The 18,775-nt window shown below is 46.7% G+C and overlaps 1 protein-coding gene across 6 annotated transcripts in view; it reads right to left on the minus strand.

Annotated features, from left to right (window-relative positions):
• Window positions 1-4,901: 4,901 nt before the first annotated feature.
• ptbp3 (polypyrimidine tract binding protein 3) overlaps window positions 4,902-18,775 on the minus strand; it is a 37,045-nt gene continuing 23,171 nt past the window's right edge. For 5 of the 6 annotated variants that reach the window (XM_028971285.1, XM_028971282.1, XM_028971284.1 and 2 more), the window contains 12 exons: window positions 15,610-15,779; window positions 14,518-14,664; window positions 14,175-14,342; window positions 13,775-13,885; window positions 11,723-11,897; window positions 10,587-10,664; window positions 9,876-10,015; window positions 9,455-9,488; window positions 8,885-8,977; window positions 7,983-8,199; window positions 7,171-7,248; window positions 5,783-5,915 (listed from right to left, as the gene is read on the minus strand). In XM_028971285.1, coding sequence (XP_028827118.1) covers window positions 5,783-5,915; window positions 7,171-7,248; window positions 7,983-8,199; window positions 8,885-8,977; window positions 9,455-9,488; window positions 9,876-10,015; window positions 10,587-10,664; window positions 11,723-11,897; window positions 13,775-13,885; window positions 14,175-14,342; window positions 14,518-14,664; window positions 15,610-15,630 — 1,395 coding nt within the window. In that variant the 5' untranslated portion in view covers window positions 15,631-15,779. Of the gene's footprint in view, window positions 5,916-7,170; window positions 7,249-7,982; window positions 8,200-8,884; window positions 8,978-9,454; window positions 9,489-9,875; window positions 10,016-10,586; window positions 10,665-11,722; window positions 11,898-13,774; window positions 13,886-14,174; window positions 14,343-14,517; window positions 14,665-15,609; window positions 15,780-18,775 lie in introns of all 6 variants that reach the window. The other variant, XM_028971283.1, reaches the window with a different exon arrangement.

Below are 18,775 nucleotides of genomic sequence, written 5' to 3' on the forward strand. Positions count from 1 at the left end.
AATCATCATCTGCGGCCATACTATTTGTTGTTGGGCCTTCAGAAATGAACATTATTCTTGTGTTAAGTGTTGATTGTGGAGCAATTCCAGGGCACAAATTATTGTATGACAGCCAGGCTGTCATATGGAGACAAAATATTTATTCTTATCCCACCCACACCCACAGCTTAATTGGAGACTAAATGTGAACAATGAGCATAACCGGAATACGTTACGGTACTCAGCGTTAGGGGAGGAGTCTCAGCCCTAATAGAAGCTGCCACAGAATGGTGTTAAAAGGTTAATGCTCAGCAGGGACGGTGTTGGCGAATGTAGAGTAAGGCGCTTAGTGCCGAGGAAGCAGACAGGACGCACAAGGCTGGGGCAGGAACAGCAGTCCCAGCATGCAGCTGTGCACGAGGGCCCAGACACTCGGCCTGAGAGAACAGCCCAAAGGCGATGAAGCAAGAGTGCAGTCAGACGTCAGAGTCACAGAGAGATCGAGAAGTAAAAGGGACAGTAAGGAAGTGTGAAGGAGAACGAGAGAAAGACGCCAGACACTGAGGACTGAGGAAAGTACAGGTGTCATGACATTTATTCAAGGCATGCTACAATTAAAAGTTGATTAGGAAAAAAAGCGCAGAGATTCTGATGTCATAAATATACGCCTAAGTCATGGTTGTGAGTAGTAATAATATTCTTGCAAACATAAAATAAATGCTTCTTACAGAATTCAAAGAGTCCACTCAACCATGCACTGCAAAAATTAGAAAATATGTTTCTTTAATAGTTTATCTTCTATTTGCATTTTATTACATCAACTCATAGACTCAATCTTCTTTGTCTCTCGCCCATTTCCCACAATGTCACAAACTGCTTTACAAATGAAAGCTGGTTCTGGTATGATATACAAAATACAGAAGACAAATTGTGTTTTTTTTCTCTTCATCTTCTTGAATATAAAACCAGTCCACGTGGATGATGCATCTTGTTCCCCGAAACCATTTTGGCCAGGTTCAAAACGAGAACAAAAACTACGGGAACACACACACATATATATATATATACACATACACACACACACACACACATATATATATATATATATATATATATATGTATATAGTAACAGTGTTTGTTTCCGTTTGGTAGTGGAACATTCAAACAAACTAGAAATTCATGCCAAGAAAACATTCTGATGCAGAGATGTGGAGTGTGCGGGCGCTGGGTCCAATTGAGAACCCTCGCATGTCAGAATGTGACCCCTCCCTTTTTTGTATATATATAAAAAAAAAAAAAAAAAAAAAAAAATTCAGATAATTTAAAATCTCCCAATAATTTATAAGCACGAGGAAAAGCTAGACGTTATAAATATTGTTTGAATTTAGATCACTGAGAGGTTTTTGCAGGTTAATGAAGAAAAATGGCTGTAAAATATTCTAACCGTGCGCAGCTCCTTTGGTTTCAATATCATTTTTTAACGCACTTTAAAATTGTAAAGCTTTTTTCATTTTTTTCCATTTTATTAAACCAGTTGTGTTCCGTTAAAAGTAAAAACTACAGCAGTGGTGCAGCCCACTACACCAGAACAGCGGGCCGTCAGTAGTCATCAGTAAGGGCACATGGTCAATTTTTACCCATGATCCTGCGCTCATGAGATTCTGCCCCCCCCCCCCCCCCCCCCCAGCACATTCTCTTCAGTGATAAACAGCAATCGTGTCAGATAGTTTGAACAGAAGACGACAGGACTAGTCGATTTTTCTTTTTCTTGAATGACTGTCAGGAGGAAACTCAAATAAGCGAGATGAAAGGCACATAAACTTTGGTCCTGCGGTTATTTGTGACATTTCAGTATAAAACTTTTAAGAGGAGGCAAAAAAAAAATAAAAAATAAAAAAGCATCCTGGTTCTACAGGAGAACGACTTACATTAGGACTGAACAATGCGGCCTGAGTTGAGACATGGTTCTCGTGAAGATGGAAACCCAAACAGCCTGTTAGAACGAATGCTCGGAAAGCATGCAAGTTTGTGGGGTCTGGCTTTTCTCCTGGTTAAAGGAAAAGGTGGGGGTCACCAGTGACCTTCCCTCCGGCCAACAGCGAGGAGGAGCTGGAGGAGGAGAAGCACCATCCAGTCTTGGAATAAAAGGTGAACTGCATAACTAATTTTCTCAGCTGGGGTTTAGTATAGCTGATGGACTGAAGCTTTCTCCAGCAGACACTGACAAACACTCAAGATTGCTGAAGAAACCAGAGTGACAGACCACAACCTTTACCGGTTTCACATACAAATGTAAAATAAAACACTACAGATTACAAACCCAGGCCAAAACCCCTTAAACATGATTAAAATGTAAGGTACACTAAATAAAAGAACAAGTCCAACATAGACACACATTTGTGAGACAGCTTCACACGGAAAAATAACAAGAACCAGAATTCAAAAATAAAAAATAAGAACAAAAACACCAGAAATGGAGGCATACCTGAAAACAAGGAGTGTGTGCTGTGGGTCTCAATCAATTGGGGACAAGGGCTAAAGGGATCAAGACGGTGTCAGACCAAGCCCAGGCTTGAACCACACTGCTTTGGGTCAAGTGTGTTTGTTTTATTTTAAATAAGTCAAAAAATACGATTGACGGTGCAGTTACACGTGGGGTCGAGTGGAGTTAAAGTAGTGCTGCAGTCAACCAGCAGGGGCACTAGACCTGATGTGCAGATTCTCTGGCTTGAAGTACTACTTTTTATGAACATTCTGCAAATGTAAGGCTCGTGTCTCGGATTGGCCAGGTTTTTCCTCATGTCACCTGGCCTCAAGCAGATTTTTTTAGAGAGGTTTTGCACAGAACTGGCTCTGAGAGGACCGATCAGGTGACGTCCATGCAGCCAGTGGTGACCGCGTGTCACGCCAGAGGCCTGAAGTAGCACCGACTGAGCGCCTGTAAGACAGATGTGAGTTTGTTATGGCGGCGTGAAGGGAGAGACGCAGCCCAGCGATGGCTGCTGTTGCTGGGCAGGCGGGGTTTAGGCACACTGGATTATGAGAGGCTTTCCCAGCCGGAGCCGAGCAGCTCAGCCCGGTCTTTCATGCGGTTTCATCATCAGGCTCCTCTGATCTAACATTCATATCAGGGGGATGATATCGTGTCCACACACACACACACACACACACACACACACAACACTCACAATACCAACACAAACAGGACTTCCATACATATATTATATTATTCTGATATACACACACACGCACACGAGTTATATATACATGAACAGATAAAAATATACTCACACAGACACTATTATACACACTCACGCTCAAAAAAACAGAGAGAGACCCACAGCACACACTGAATATTTTAGAGTTTACCATTCTTTTTTTTACTTTTTTTCTTTAACTCAAGCACTCTGGGCACCAACATTAACTTACGCTTTGAATTAAGACACCAGAGTACTGAGCCCCCACAAAAGTTCAAACCGAACAAAAACGGTAAAACAACCAACCCGCTCACCAACCCTACAAAATAGTAATTCCTAAAACCTATTTGATTATGAACACATTATAAGGCACATAAGAAGAAATTAAGTAAAATACACAGTAAATATGATTTTTTTTTTGAATCTGTGATTTTTTTGAAGGATTATAGTGGTACAAAAACCCAATGAGGTTTCAGATTTGTTTTTTGTTTTTTTTTTCTCTTCCATAAAAAAGAACAAATTACCAAAAATAAGTAACTTTTTTTTTTTTTTTCTTTTTCAAAAAATCTTGACAATCCTTAAGATACATAGACCTGAATAGTTTTGCTTTATTTAAGACTGTAAACTTCAAAAAGAAAACTTTCAAATTTCGAGAAGTGTTTTGCGTTGGTATCGTTTCAGGTGAACGTTAGATGAACAGACGGATGCCACCCCTTGCCTTGCGTTAAGTTTGCTTTGGAATTTTTTTTCTTTGTGTGTGTGTGTGTGTGTGTGTGTGTCAGTTTTTCAGAACTCTTGCGTATAAAGATTTAAACATGGGAGCTTTAATGCTTAATGGGTGACTGAGGTTTGCCGGACTCAGGCTCTGAAGTGCTCCCTCATGGTGCCTACAGGGCCCTGCTGAGCCCGTCCATGGAATGTTAAGGCTACTGTACGTTGGCAACATGAGCCAGCACAATCGCCTGGGTACAACTGAGGGCTTCAGGCTGCCTTACAGTCTTGAGGACGTCAGACACACACACACACACACACACACACACACACCACACACACACCACACACACACCACACAGTTACCACAGCGACAGCTGACTGTGGAGCTCCCAGTGCTGTAAATGTTTGTCCATTTTATTTTAATTTTTTTTGGTTTGATTAAGTGGGGAGGCATGATCGGTGGGAGTGCAAGGCAAAAAGAGGGCGCAACTATACACACACACACACACACACACACACACACACACACTCTCACTCACTCACCTCACACATAAATAGATACACATAGAAGAAAACACACCAGTTACTGTGAACTGCCCTCTGAGGAACAAACAGACTCAGATGTCACGGGCACAGCCAGGCAACCAAGGGCAAACCTTTACACTTAAACTGATCCGGAAATTTGAAAAATAAAAAGAAAACACACAGATTCAATATAAAGGTCAGGGGAAAGCCAATGGAGAATCAAATCCCATCTACAAACTCATGGGGCTACATCTTTCACATTCACGGTTCCAACACGGAGTTTGGGGAGGCGGGGCCTCCCTACAGCCGAGCACTGATTGGAGGTTTCCAGTAGACTGACAGCTGGCCTTTAAAATTCCTGGAATGAATCGTTTCTGCAGTTCATTGAGTCAGCATTCAGCTTAGAGGAGTCAGGAATAATAGAATCATGTTTTCATATACCAGCATGCCCTCATTTCACAGATCATTTACAGTCTGGCCCAAAAAAAAAAAAAAAAAAAAAAAAAAAAAAAAGTCTTTGCACGTAAATATTAAGGTGCAAATCATCCCCCCACTTGTTGACCTCTTCAGATAAATAAAAAAAAAATTCTGTAAAATATGGGTGTGGTGGAATGGTTTAGCCTGTAAGGGTGCATGACCTGTACCCAGGCCTGGAGCATGCATGCTTTTTTTAATGCTACTCATAAGGGGGTAGTTGTTGCTACAGGATATTCCCAGCGCTACTCTGTGACGTGGAATGAGTGGCGGGTGTCCATCACGCTGTGCACCACCCCACCCACTGCTTCACCCACCCAGCATGCCGAGGTCAGTCCTGAGACCACTGGTTTGGTGAGAGAGGCTGTGAAGAGGTTACAAGGATGATTTCCTTTGGCTGCCCCATACAGTTCCCACCTACCAGTTGATCTGGTAAAAGAAAACAAAAAGGTCACACGGCTCCATGCACCAATGTTAACCTTTCACAACTGCACATCATGCAGTTTTTCTCTTGCTCTTCCAGACAGGCTAACTGTAAGCAGGGGGGCTAGCCATTCTGGATCCTGTCAGGGATCTTTGGTGAGTTGTCTGAACACGCTCACTGTAACAGCAGGTACTGGAAGGCCAACACCCTCACCGCTGAAGGGTCCAGGGATGTTGCAGCAACACCGTTCATCCCCTACTCACATAAAAAAGCCCTTCTGATCTCTGAAGGCTTTGTTGCAGTCAGTGTGTCTTTTTGCAATTGTATTTTTGCAAAATATCTAAACTAATCTATTGAGATTATCTGTCTTTGTCAGTCTGTTGTCTTCTTTCTGACTTAATCACTTAAAAAAAAAAAAAACTGGGGCTGAAGCAGTATGAATGCCAGCAGTCAGAAGGAAGAGGAACTGTTAGATGGTAGATTTAGAGAAGGACACCCTAAGGTGGTGGTTCTCTCCTAGGTCATGGTTGTGCAGGTCAATCAAGGCCTGGATGGCCTCCTCCACTGAGCCCAACTGGATCAGAGCCATCTTCCGGTCCTTCCTGCCAATCACAGAGACAGCCATGTCAGTAAGACAATCACTAAAAGAATTTGAGAATAGAGCAGCTAATTTGGCATGAGAAGTCATTTGCAATGCAAAAAATATTGAAAAAAAAAAAAAACAATAATAGATAGATCGGCATGTTATTTTGAGGCCACTGGGATGATATGAAAAACCTATTGAAGATTTAGTTCTGGTTTAACAATATATTTTTTAAATTAATAGTTATGATTTTATTATTACTTTTAATCAAGTATATAACGTAATATCAGCTCTCTCTCTCTATATATATATATACATATATACACACACACACACACACACACACACACACACACACACGTACCATTTTATGGGTGAATATTTCTGATTGGCGGGTATGTGCGCGTGAAAAAATGCAGTTGCATTTAAGAGAGATCAGTGTCTAAATGAAAAGCAAGCCTGGGTCTTGAATAACTAAAGTGAAAGTGAAGCGATTGTCATTGTGATACACTGCAGCACAGCACACGGTGCACACAACGAAACGTGTCCTCTGCTTTTAACCATCACCCTTGGTGAGCAGTGGGCAGCCATGACAGGCGTCCCCCCCCCCCCCCCCCCCCCGGCCTGTGGGGACGGTGCTTTGCTCTGTTCTGATTACGGGACACTTCCTTAACCGCTAGGCCACCACTGCCCCAAACCTACATACCTGACATAAAACAAAGCAGCCCGTGATGATTTGACGTATTTCAATCTATATTGTTTAAAAGTGGCAGGTGCAAAACCAAAAACTACCAGAGTAACTATTATATTATAGTAGAAGAAAGTATGAGCTGCTGTGTTTTTCCTATTTTCACACACTGTGAGAATAAACTGCTTCTCTCTCTTCCGCCTCTCCCAGACAGGGAAATTAGCACTGACACATCTGTGAAGTGCTGCTTTTAACTGGCGTGTCTGAACAATAAACCGTCTCCCGTGAGCTCCAACTTCATCGTCCGCCCGGGTTCTGCTGCCGGCTGGCGTACGGTGCCACGCGCTTCTGCCATCTAGTGGTGATGCGGCCCCGAGGCACCCACGCCTCGTAGGAAGACCAATCCCGGGAGGGCCCTGTGTGCAAGCATTGTGTGCACACCTGTCCAGCCCGGCACACAAAAGCGGTCGCCTCACACAACCGGCCGTATCCATGGACACGTTGTGTAGGGGAGGGGGGCTTATTACAGGAACCAGACAACAGGTGAACACAATGAAGAGGGGAAAAGAATATGCACGGCACTTACTGGAAAAACTTGAAGGCCTTCACTGTGTATCCGGAGGTGGCGAACAGGTCTTTGAGGATGTCGTCTGTGATCGAGGGACTGTGTGGGGGGGGGCAGCGAGGGAGGAAAACATTCAGAAAAACAAAAACCCAGACAGGCTGAGGATGACAAATGGCCCCTGACTTTGATCTGTGTGGAACTTAATGACCGGGACGAAACGACGGGGAACAATAGCGGCACGTAACCGCGCGCGCATTGCTTTTCTACGGCAGTAAACCGCACTGCGAGGAAGTTCTGAAATTGCAGTCAAGATTTGAGGACCTTGGGCAATTGGCTGCATGAATATGAGTATCATTATTCATTCATAAACATATAGATTTTACTATACACCCTCTGGACCTAAATGCAAATATTATGCAGAGAAAATCTCCTGTAATCTACAAACTGCCAGTCCAACGTAGCCACATGGTCAATACTGTGGTATAAGCAATTTTTCACGTTCAGGTCCAGGTTTTATGACTTTATATGCATTATTTAGTAGGGTCTGGGGATCATAGCCATAAATAATCTAGGCTGAATTTCAGAACTGCAATGCTTCAGCTATTTCTCAAAATAATAAGTGAATAATTTTGCAATGGGGGGGGACGCTCCAAAATGATATTTACAAAACCGCTTTGCATAAACAAAATCAGTCCCAGTTATTACATTCAGTGTTTGATAACTGATTATTATTTTCATAGTATGACATGTGCAGTGACAGATGACTTTAATTAAACTCTAAAAATAATGCTGCCAGGGAGGAGACGAGGAATGGCGGGGTGGTGGAGACTCACGGTATGTTGGAGAGGTGCAGGGTGGCGGAGGGGGGGAAGATGTTCTGGAAGTTTTTGGAGCCCGGCTTTTTGAAGCGGTGCAGCGGGCTGCCGCTGTAGTCCTTGGTGAGACCCTGGTCCTCTTGTCCCTCACGGGGCAGCTGCACCGTGTGGTGTTTGGAGATGGTGACCCGGATCACTTTCCCATGGAGACGCTGTCCGTTCAGGTGGCTCATTGCTAGACGTCACAGGAGAACTAATGTTATTGCCTGTTGACATTTCTGATCTCCAATGTCCAATGGAGCCACATTTTAAGACTGCAGCTCTACAAAACATTTACAGCATTTACCAGACGCCCTTATCCAGAGCGACTTACAGTCAGTAGTTACAGGGACAGTCCCCCCCTGGAGACACTCAGGGTTAAGTGTCTTGCTCAGGGACACGATGGTAGTAAGTGGGGTTTGAACCTGGGTCTTCTGGCTCATAGGCGAGTGTGTTACCCGCTAGGCTACTACCACCCCAAAACTGACTGGTCACACAATTTGGTTGACAATTTAAAATCATGTGAAAATGATGTTGTGATACACTGCAGCACACAGTGCGCACAACGAAATGTGCCCTCTGTATTTAATCCATCTTGTCATGGCTGATTCGGGATCGGGATTCGAACCCACAACCTTCTGATTACGGGTCCGCTTCCTTGCCCGCTAGGTAAGTCTGAGTTGTATCAGAATTGATCAGGATGGGAGATGATTTGAAAATACGCGAGGGGCCATCCTCAAAACCACAGTGGCACTGATGTTAGTGGCAGAGGGCTCTGGGTTTTTTTTTTGTTTGTTTTTAAGAGATATATATCTAGGCAAGAGGGTGGTCAATCAAGCAAAAAAAAACACCGTACATCTGGACCGAACGGGATTTCATACCAAGCTGGGCCTGTGTTGCGTCTGCCATCTGCACCAAGGCGTTTTCTTTCTTGTTGAACAAGATCTTCACTCTGTGCACGTCGCCATAGACCCCTGAGCGGCGAGGGAGGGAGACAGAGCGGAGGAGTAGAGTTACGGCCGCACTTACACACTTTATTTGGCGCGTGTACGTGGGAGTGTGTGCGTCACGGTCGGCCGTATTTTACTGGCGGGAACGGGGGGGGGCGCCGCCACACGCTGGGGCCACTGGGATACGAGGCGGCATATCGCGGGCATCAGTCAGAATAAAGCCGCGCACCCCGTCAGCGGCTGACAGATATTAAATTGCGGGGGGGGGGGGGGCAATAACCCGAGCGGAGCAGGTACAGGAGATATGTCGCCGTTTACGTGCCGCCATTATTTCCTATCAGCGAGCGATCTGCTCTTTGTTTGTGCGGCAGCACCTCCATTTTCTCCACCGTGTAGCGCTCCGCCTTCATAAGTGAGCAAACGGGGGGGAGAAGAAAAAAAAAAACACATTCGTCCAGAAATTCAATTTTCAGCATAATAATAAAAAAAAATGCCGCTTACCGAATAAGATGAAGAGTCCGTGTGGCGATATGCTCTGCGTGACACAGGGAGAACAATCCTTATTACCCGTCAGTCAAACAATTGATTGAGGTGAGAGCAGACGTGGTGGCGGCTTTCATTTAGTAACCTGCCAACACGCCATCAGCGGTCTAGTTGTCAAACAAACACGTTGTAGACCATGATGCATCTCATTTTAAAAACAGAAATTAAATATTTTGTAATATATTAGGTATATAAAAATATTGTAATAATTTTTTTTTTTTTAGGATTTTGTAAAATACTCTCTCACGTGAACATGAAACCAGTAAAACCAACACGCAAGCTACCGCTCCCACACAACTGTTCCTGTGTGGAGAAGCAGCAGGGGGCTGGGGTGTAGCAGCGGGAAGGGGACAGGGACAAGCGGAGCGGGGCCACTCACGTCCGGGTTCAGGTTTGACACCAGGAGCACGGAGTGGAGGGTGGTGGGTGCCATGCCGTGGATGGCCATCCGTCCCGCGACTGCCGAGGAGGGGATGGTGAGGGGTCCCAGCGCGCCGGGCATCGTCTGCATGGACAGGCCTGAGGAGGGAGACGGATCACCATGGCAACAAAGACGGGGAGAGGAGGACAGGGCAGGGCTTGGGGAGGCTGGGATATATGAGCTGTTTGGCCTTTAAAACACAAAATGTTACATGCTGCCTGTTCGTGACTGCAGCCCTTCATCACCGGTCACTTTTTAACCACAGAACGTCTGGTGTGTGTGTGTGTGTGTGTGTGTGTGTGTGTATATATATATATATATATATATATTCCATTATGTTCATAACCAGACTAACTTACACTCAGTTGGAGCAATTTCTGGTGTCTGCTAGTGACTATTGAGAATTGGAAATTGGACCAGCATCGACACCAGTGTTTTAGAAGGGTCTTACTGTGGGAGTCCGACACCGCAGCCTCTTAACAAGATGATGCGGCTCGTTTCAATGTCTGCGAGCGCGCTGAGACGCGCATCTCATTAATCCGCGCTAATGCAGACCAACCAAAGCAGAAAAACCCGCTCGCGGGGGGCACCCGGGGACACGCGAGCGTTCACAGCTCTCAGTCGACAGTCATCTGAGGAAGCGTTGAGGAGAGCACGATTCTACCGTACCTGCGGCCTGAGGGAGGCCGATGGCGGGGGCGAAACCGGCCACCCCTGCATACGGTGAGGAGATGATCCCAGGAGCCCCTGCAACAGGAAAGCCAGAGAAAGAGAGAGAGAGAGTCAAGCATCTCCACCAGAAACCACAAGCTGCGTGTAAAATGTCCAACCTGCAGGGGACCAGATAAGCAGAGTGTACAGTGTGATTAATGGAGTGAATCACTTAGTAGAGAATTCATTAAGCCCTGCAGCCATATGGCTTGAAGTGTTTCAGTCCGATGCAAAAAATAACTCCAACCAGCAGCACGGCCCGTCGAATCCACGTCCCCCCCCCCCCACCCACGAGCGTTCAAATCAATCACCATCGCCGCCTCGAAAACGAGGCATCAGCAAATCGGAGGGTCGGAATATTCTAGCCCGGCACCGGCTCTGCGCAAAAAAACCCAAAAATGTATTAGAAGGAAGAGAACATTATGGCATTATGTTGGGGGGCTCGAGAACATGCGACTCCCGTCTGGGGACTGTGCCGCAGCCTCGCGAGAAAAACGATGTTTCTATTTGCATTAATGTGGGGGCAATAATGGCCGCCGTTTTACACCTTTCACACAGCGCCACGTACAGCGAGGGGCCATCAGGGATGATTTACAGCGCGGGCACACACACGCGCGGCTTATCGGTATCCCCAGCACCCCGCTACACAGACAGGACGGCTGATTTACAGGACCTGGGACAACAAGATGAGTGTCTAGCGAGTCTGGCCCCTCCCGGACCCTCTTAAATCACATGTTCCCTTGTGCACACACACAATCCCCGATATATCTCACACTCCCGGGCCGCCGGTTTCCTACCCACTCGCGACTTTGTGTGCTCGTGATAAAGATGACGCCAGCTTTTGATTTTGCGTGTGTTCCGACGGTGTTGACATCAAACGTGTGAACAGCAGTCGGGGAGGGGAGGGGACAGGCAGACAGGCGATTGGCTGTTGTGTTGCCATGCTGCTGTTCAGGAGGAAGTTAAATAAAAACCAACCAAAGACTCAACTCTTTCTTACACACCTCAAGAGAGCTATAGGACTCATCATCACCATCAACCAGGCGAGACATTCCGCGTTCGGGACACTGTGACAAAACGGGACAATGTCTTACCAAAGGCAGCAGTCATGGTGGGCTCCAAGGTGGGCTGCCCATCACCGGAGGGCAGGTCCAGGCGTGTGAAGTCCCTGCTCTTGTCGTTGTTGTACTTCACATTCAGGCTGGTCAGCTTGGAGAACTCCACACGCAGCGTGCAGCAGGCATTGTAGATGTTCTGGCCGTCCAAAGTCTGGAGGACCAATAGGGATGAGATCAGCCTGAAATTACCGTCTTTTACACAAACACACAAAAAGCATATACAGGGTGGGCCATTTATATGGAAAACTTGTCAGAAACTTGTAAATAACTCATGAAATAATAAAGTTACGTTAAAAACAATAACGCCATTGTTTTTCTTGTGAAATTAGCAATAGATTTGATGTGTCACATGACCCTCTTCCTATTGAAAAAACACAAGTTGGAACCAAGATGGCCGACTTCAAAATGGCCACTTTGGTCACCACCCAAGTTCTACTTCTACTATGAGGGTTCTAAACTAAACGAAAGTTATCATTTTTTTTATTGTGATAAGTCAGTACCGTCCGGGTAGTATGTTTTTGATCAAATAAAATTAACACTTCATCAGACAAATCTATTAGTTGAGGATTATGGTGAGGGAAACCGTTTTCAGACCAGCACATGTGAGGCGACGGATGGTGAACAAACACAATCGAACATAGTTTAAAAAGTCGTTCAGACACCATTTCATCACCAATAACCGCGCCCGCCTCAGCTGAGTGTCTGGGCAAATAAAGCCAAATTTGATCTTACGGCTTTAACGGGATCCAAACCGGCAGGACGTTATCAGCCTCATTCCGACAATTTCCCCCACACGCCCGATAATTTCCCATCACGACTGTGCCGGCGAGGACGGACGCTGAGCAAAGGCTCCGGAGCAGCACCTGCAGATCGATCACATCTGATCTACTTAATGACGCCTGGCCCCTAATAGAGATGACTGCTGTTTCCTCCCAACATCAAAGGGCACCGCTGCTGAAAATCAATACGCTAAACAGGGCAGCTCGGCCTGTCGTCCGGGACAAAAGACAATTTGGAGTTTCGTTTTTAATGCTGCCATCTGGCTCAAAACCTTTATTTTCTTTTAGCCCTTGCATTTCCAGGGTACGATAAAAAAAAAAAAAAAAATAAATAAATAAATAAAAAATGGATGCATCACTTCGGCAAAAACAGATCCATAAAAATTCACAGCAGAACAGCCTCAGACGACAGATTGAGGGGATTCAATTTTAGGCAGACCACAATTTGTCGAGAATTGCTCAAAAACACACATGGCGTATCTTCTGACAGGAAACCTTTCGGGCCATCGTGATGGGAGTCGCCATTAGAAGATAAACAGCAGGCCTGGGGGGGGGGCACACCCCGCCCCCGACACGCCCTCCGCCAATAACAACGCACGAGGCTTCTTTCCTACTGAACTCCTCTCTTCAGCTAATGGATAACATCTCGCTTTTCCCTGGCAACTTAACACAAGAACACGAGAGAGAACCCCCCCCACGCCCAGCTAGCACTAATAAATGCATTCATTGTGCAGGAGAGCGAGGCAACATGGCAGCAGCACAATGGATAACACCAGCAGTGCAATTACGAGCTTTCTCCCCCCGCGCCCCTTCCCTTGGGTTCAACTGGCAGTGACAAAACGCATCACGAGACGATTCCTCCCCCCCACCCATCCTTCCTTCTTTCACAGGATTTGGGAAAAGGCAAGACGGCAGGCTGAGAAGAAAGACTGAGAACCCTGAGGCCTCTAGACAGGAGCCCATGGCCAACGTCACACGAGAGGCCAGCCTGGATTGAGGGGGGGGGGGGGGTGATTTATTTCGACACCTTGATTACGGCAACCTCGGCGGTGACATTCGGGGCCAGAGATGTTCACTGTTGAGCGAACCAGCATTAATGATTCAGACATTAATGTTCTCCCAGCAACCCTGGCATTTATATTCGAAGGTATAAAGCTAATTAATTGCACTGAGTCATCGCAGATTAGTGACAAGTAAATCTGTGGATCTGGGGGCGGGAATAAGTGGGGGAGGGATTTTAAGGACGTACCACTTTGGCATGATGTGCATTCATGGGGTCTGCATATTGTAGCAAGGCCTGAAACTGGTTATTCTTGGTAAAGGTAATGATCTTCAGCACAGTTCCAAACTTGGAGAAGATCTGAAGTGAGAAAAAATGTCATCGCAGTCATTTCAGTAAAGTGAAGTGATTGTCATTGTGATACACAGCAGCACAGAACATGGTGCACACAGTGAAATTTGTCCTCTGCGTTTAACCATCACCCTGAGTGAGCAGTGGGCACCATGACAGGCGCCCGGGGAGCAGTGTGTGGGGACGGTGCTTTGCTCAGTGGCACCTTGGCGGGGTCGCATCCTTAGCCGCTAGGCCGCCACCATTTAGTCAAGAGAACGCTGCCGAGTGAGCGCAGTGTTGCAACACGTGGCCTGACCTGGTGTAGCACTTCCAGAGAGACGGGGTAGAAGAGGTTTTCGATGATGATGCGCAGCACCGGGCTGTGTCCGGGCAGCAGGGCGCTGTCGGGAGCCGACGCCGAGCCCGAGAGACTCATGTTCCCAGCATGCATTGCGTTGACAGCCTGCAAGGCTGCTTGAGCTCGCTGTGTAGAGATTGTGTGTATTGTGAATTGCAAAGACTGGTCACACACTTTATAAATACACTTCATATACTTGGCAAAGCACAAAATCATATATATATCAGATTTGCCAAGTTCACAATAGAAAAAGTATAATGCAGCAATTATCAATCATTATCAACGTGTAGCGCACACATACCCCTTGGTTGGGCAGATTATCGGTCTTGAGTTCGCGGTGGTTGGAGTACTGGATGTAGACGGGCTGGTTGCGTACATGGGGCGTGGCAGTGGTGTAGTAGTTAACCATGGTCATGGCTGCCTCCTCGGATGCCATTTCAATGAAAGCCTGGAAGGGAAGCACAGAACTGCAATATGAAGAGAAGAGGAATCAAACAACCCACGAAAATGCAATAAATAAATAAAACGCTATTGCGCGTCGCTCAAGTGCCACATGAAGAGTATGAGAAGAAAGGAAAAAGTGAAAGAGGAGTATTTTTAAAATGTCAGGCAAATTTCATTACAGCAAACAAAAGCAGCGTCTCTGGACGCTGCGTGGGGATGGATGAGGCGGATTTGGCAGCCAGGGAGAGGGATTTTCATGCCCTCACCCTCGCGAAAGAGAAATATTCTGACCAGTTTACACAAGGAGTGAGAGGCCGATAGATGGGAGGCGTGTCTCGCTTTGGCGCCTCATCGAGCAGTCTTGCCATCTCGAATTCTGCCCGTCATTTTAGTCTAAATATGCTGTCTGTCTCTGAGTATGAAAAGCTACTCGAGGGTGGAGTGCTGTGGTCTGTTCAGCACCATCTTATCAGCACTCTTATTAAAGCAGACCGTGGTGTATTCTGAAAGGGACGCATACGGGCGTTAGTGCCGTTAACGAAGCGTAACTGCCCACAACGTTCTTCTCAGCGTGTCCAAGCATATTTTTACTGCTTTTGGGTTGTTGATTTTTTACTTTTTTTTTTTGGAAGGTAATGTGAGATTCTGAGTGTTTGAAGAATTTCTAAATGGACTGGAACAGACTCGTATTCAATAATGCTCGACCTCAATTTCATAAGCCCGGAAAAGATTGGACAAAAAGTAACTTGGACAGCGCCGTGAAAATTGGCACTGGCAGGCGGCCAGCATGGCCCCGCTTTACCTCTCCGGATAACAATGACACGCTTCCATGTAACGTTTGAGGAAATAAACCGATTTGAAATGACCGCAGTGATTCAAGCAATAAAATCAGAGCAAAAAAAATTCAATAAAATAAATATAAAGACCTGCTGGACGGGGGGAAACGTACTTGGTTTTTGCCTTTAAGCATCAACAGGTTGGTGACTTTGCCGAACGGGACTCCTAGTAAGACGACCTCGGCTTCGGAGACCTCGATGGGGACCTTGCGGATGTGGATGACTCGGGAGGGGACACAGGGAGATCGGTCTCCTTTAAACGCTTTGCTCTCGTTGCCATTAGCTGCCAGACAAGGGAGAAAAGAGGCAGGATTTTAGCAACAGAGCGGCCTTTCTTCTTTAAAATCACATACAGACATCCTCCCCTCCAACTCCTTGTGAAGAACCCCACAGTACAATGCCAGCCACACCCCAAAGGGCTACTCTGACCAATGCCACACCCAGTGGGCAACAGCAGTTCGCCCCCCCACCACCAGTACAAGCCTCTTAGAGGATTACATAAATCGTTCCGTCTGGCAGGGTCCGAACGCTGCCCAATGTGGCACCTCAGGTAGCTACTGCCTCACTATGGATGCACTATGGAACTGGCATGTAAAGATAGTATATACAAGGTGGGCCATTTATATAGATAAACCTTAATAAAATGGGCATGGTTGGTGACATTGAACACATTTTATAAGTCGTCAGAAACTTGTAAATAACTCATGAAAGAATAAAGTTACGTTAAAACCAAGCGCACCATTGTTTTTCTTGTGAAATTGCCAGTAAATTTGATGTGTCACATGACCCTCTTCCTATTGGGAAAAAAAAAAAAAAAAAAAAAGTTGGATCCAAGAGGCCGACTTCAAAATGGCCACTATGGTCATTTACATTTATGGCATTTATCAGACGCTCTTATCCAGAGCGACTTACAATCAGTAGTTACAAGTTACCTGGAGCAACTGTCTTGCTCAGGGACACAATGGTAGTAAGTGGGATTTGAACCTGTGACTCTGTAGTCTTCTGGTTCATAGGCAAGTGTGTTACCCACTAGGCTACTATCATCCCTGGTCACCAACCCATCTTGAAAAGTTTGCCCCCTCACATATACTAATGTGCCACAAAAAGGACGTTAATATCACCAACCATTCCCATTTTATTAAGGTGGATCCATATAAATGGACCACTCTGTAGTAATAGCAAGAAAACCAGCTTCTAGGCTCTGCATTGGTATTCACAACGCATTAAATGCTGATAATGTTCACGTTGTGATGCAACACAGTTATCTTCACAACACGTATGTACATTAAACTATACATATCAAATGCACCATTATCACAAATAGCTCAAAAATGCTCAAAATTGGTCAGAGTTGTGCAGTCTTGTTGAATATTTGCAGCCTGACTCTCCTGAACCACGGTCATTACAGCCATTAAGAAGGCCCAAGGCATGTGACATGTCCTCCACTCTCCAGAAGCCCAGAGAGGCCGAGAGAACTGCATGATCGCCATCGGGACTAATGACCGCCACCATACCAGCAGGAAACCAAACACCTTCTCAGTCCCAAAATTTCCACTGGGGAACCCGGGGATACAGCCTCGCGTTCTTTCCGATGGAAACAAACAGAATGTGTGTGTTTGTGGGAGTGATAAAGGGCCTTCAAGTGTACACTAATATGCTTTCAGACACACACAGACGCACTTCAGAGTTAATCCTGCAGGCTGAGCAGAGCAAGCAGGGATGTGGGGGGGACACACAAAAGAAAGTGCTGCTGTCAGCATGACAGGACCCCTCCCTCAAAAAAAAAATCATCTCACTCATGTAAGACCCCACCTGAGGCCGCTACAGGGTGTTGTGGGAAGGTAAGGGAACCAGGTCGGGCCCTGTGGTCGCAACTTGACAGCAGAACAAACCTCACCATCGTGGGTGGAGTCTGGACTGGGCCCCGAAGCACCTTTACCGTCCTGGCCCTTCCATCGGCCCCGTAATTGGCCTTCGACTGGGGCCACAGCGGCCCTCTGCACTCCATCAGAAGGCAGTCTTGCTAAGTACCCTCCCTTTTCTCCTCAGAGGTCATTAGTGAAGCCGGGAGCTTCGGCTGGACCCCGTGGACACGGCGGGTTCTCTGTGGACCCCGATTTAATCCCCGAGCGAAGCCATTAAGCTCTTCGGGCCGCAGGATAATGTGCCAGCGTCCGTCTGCAGAACAGTCGCGGTTTCGAACAAACAGGAAAAAGATGGGAGGCATGCAAATCCACAAGGCCGCAAGCTCGGGTTTCTTCCATGACATCACCACGCTGGGAGTGGCGTGGGGGCAGGGATTAAATGGGGAAGTGAAGCATGCTTTATAGCGAGAACGGACCACATGTGACACACACACACACACACACACCTCGCAAAGAGTAAATAATGGCCCAGTCCTCTCGGGTTTCAGCGTGAACCTGCCCGCCGCGGCATCTGTCAGCACTCTCAAGACCCAAAATGAATCAGGGACCTTATTGGATTTGGCCTCTCCTTAGTGCACATCTTTCCGCGGCCTCGCCTCACCCCGCCCGCCCGCCGAAGGGCCGGGTGAATTACGGCTCGGCCGGAACGAGCGAACGTACGTACGCGCGGGCGGGCATCGGCCTACCCCACGCAGAGAGAGATAACAAGCTGCGAGGCGAAACTCGATTATCCCACAGACGTAATGAAGCCTGGGGAACGAAACCGAAATCTGGATTTTACCAAGGCCAACTTATGGACTAGAACGTCCGTTCCATCTTTTTACTGGAATTGTACCCAAGTCATCGCATCCCATTAAAATCCCAGGGAATCCCGAAAAAGCCAGGAAAACGTAATTAAACGGCTCCTTTCCTTCCGTGTGGACCGATCGGTGGGCTTCGCGGCGACGGCGCAGCAGCGTGGGTCTCCTAGAGACAGGCACCTTGCCACATATCAGGAAGCAGTAAAGGAACCGGCTGTGATTGGCTTGTTTTCCAGTGACCCCATGTTGCCATGGTGACATTCACACGACCAATCAAAAGCATCTGGCTCCGGGAAAGCGATCGGTCTCGTTGCGGCGCTAACAAATCTTATCGCGTGTTTCATGCGATAAGGGACGCGATCACACATGCCGGGTGCCCGATCTGCCCGATCCTTCTACATCGCAACTTCCCAAACCTGCAAGCAGGATCATCAGAGGCAGAGGAAAAGTCCTGCAACATCCAGGGACGCTCTCCTCCTCAAGGTTCAAGAGAGGTTTATGGTCAATAGACCAGGCTTGAAATGTTGCTTCATACAGACCCTGCAGTGGTGCGA

The sequence above is a fragment of the Denticeps clupeoides genome, chromosome 3, assembly GCF_900700375.1.
Source record: "Denticeps clupeoides chromosome 3, fDenClu1.1, whole genome shotgun sequence".
Lineage (NCBI taxonomy): Eukaryota > Metazoa > Chordata > Actinopteri > Clupeiformes > Denticipitidae > Denticeps > Denticeps clupeoides.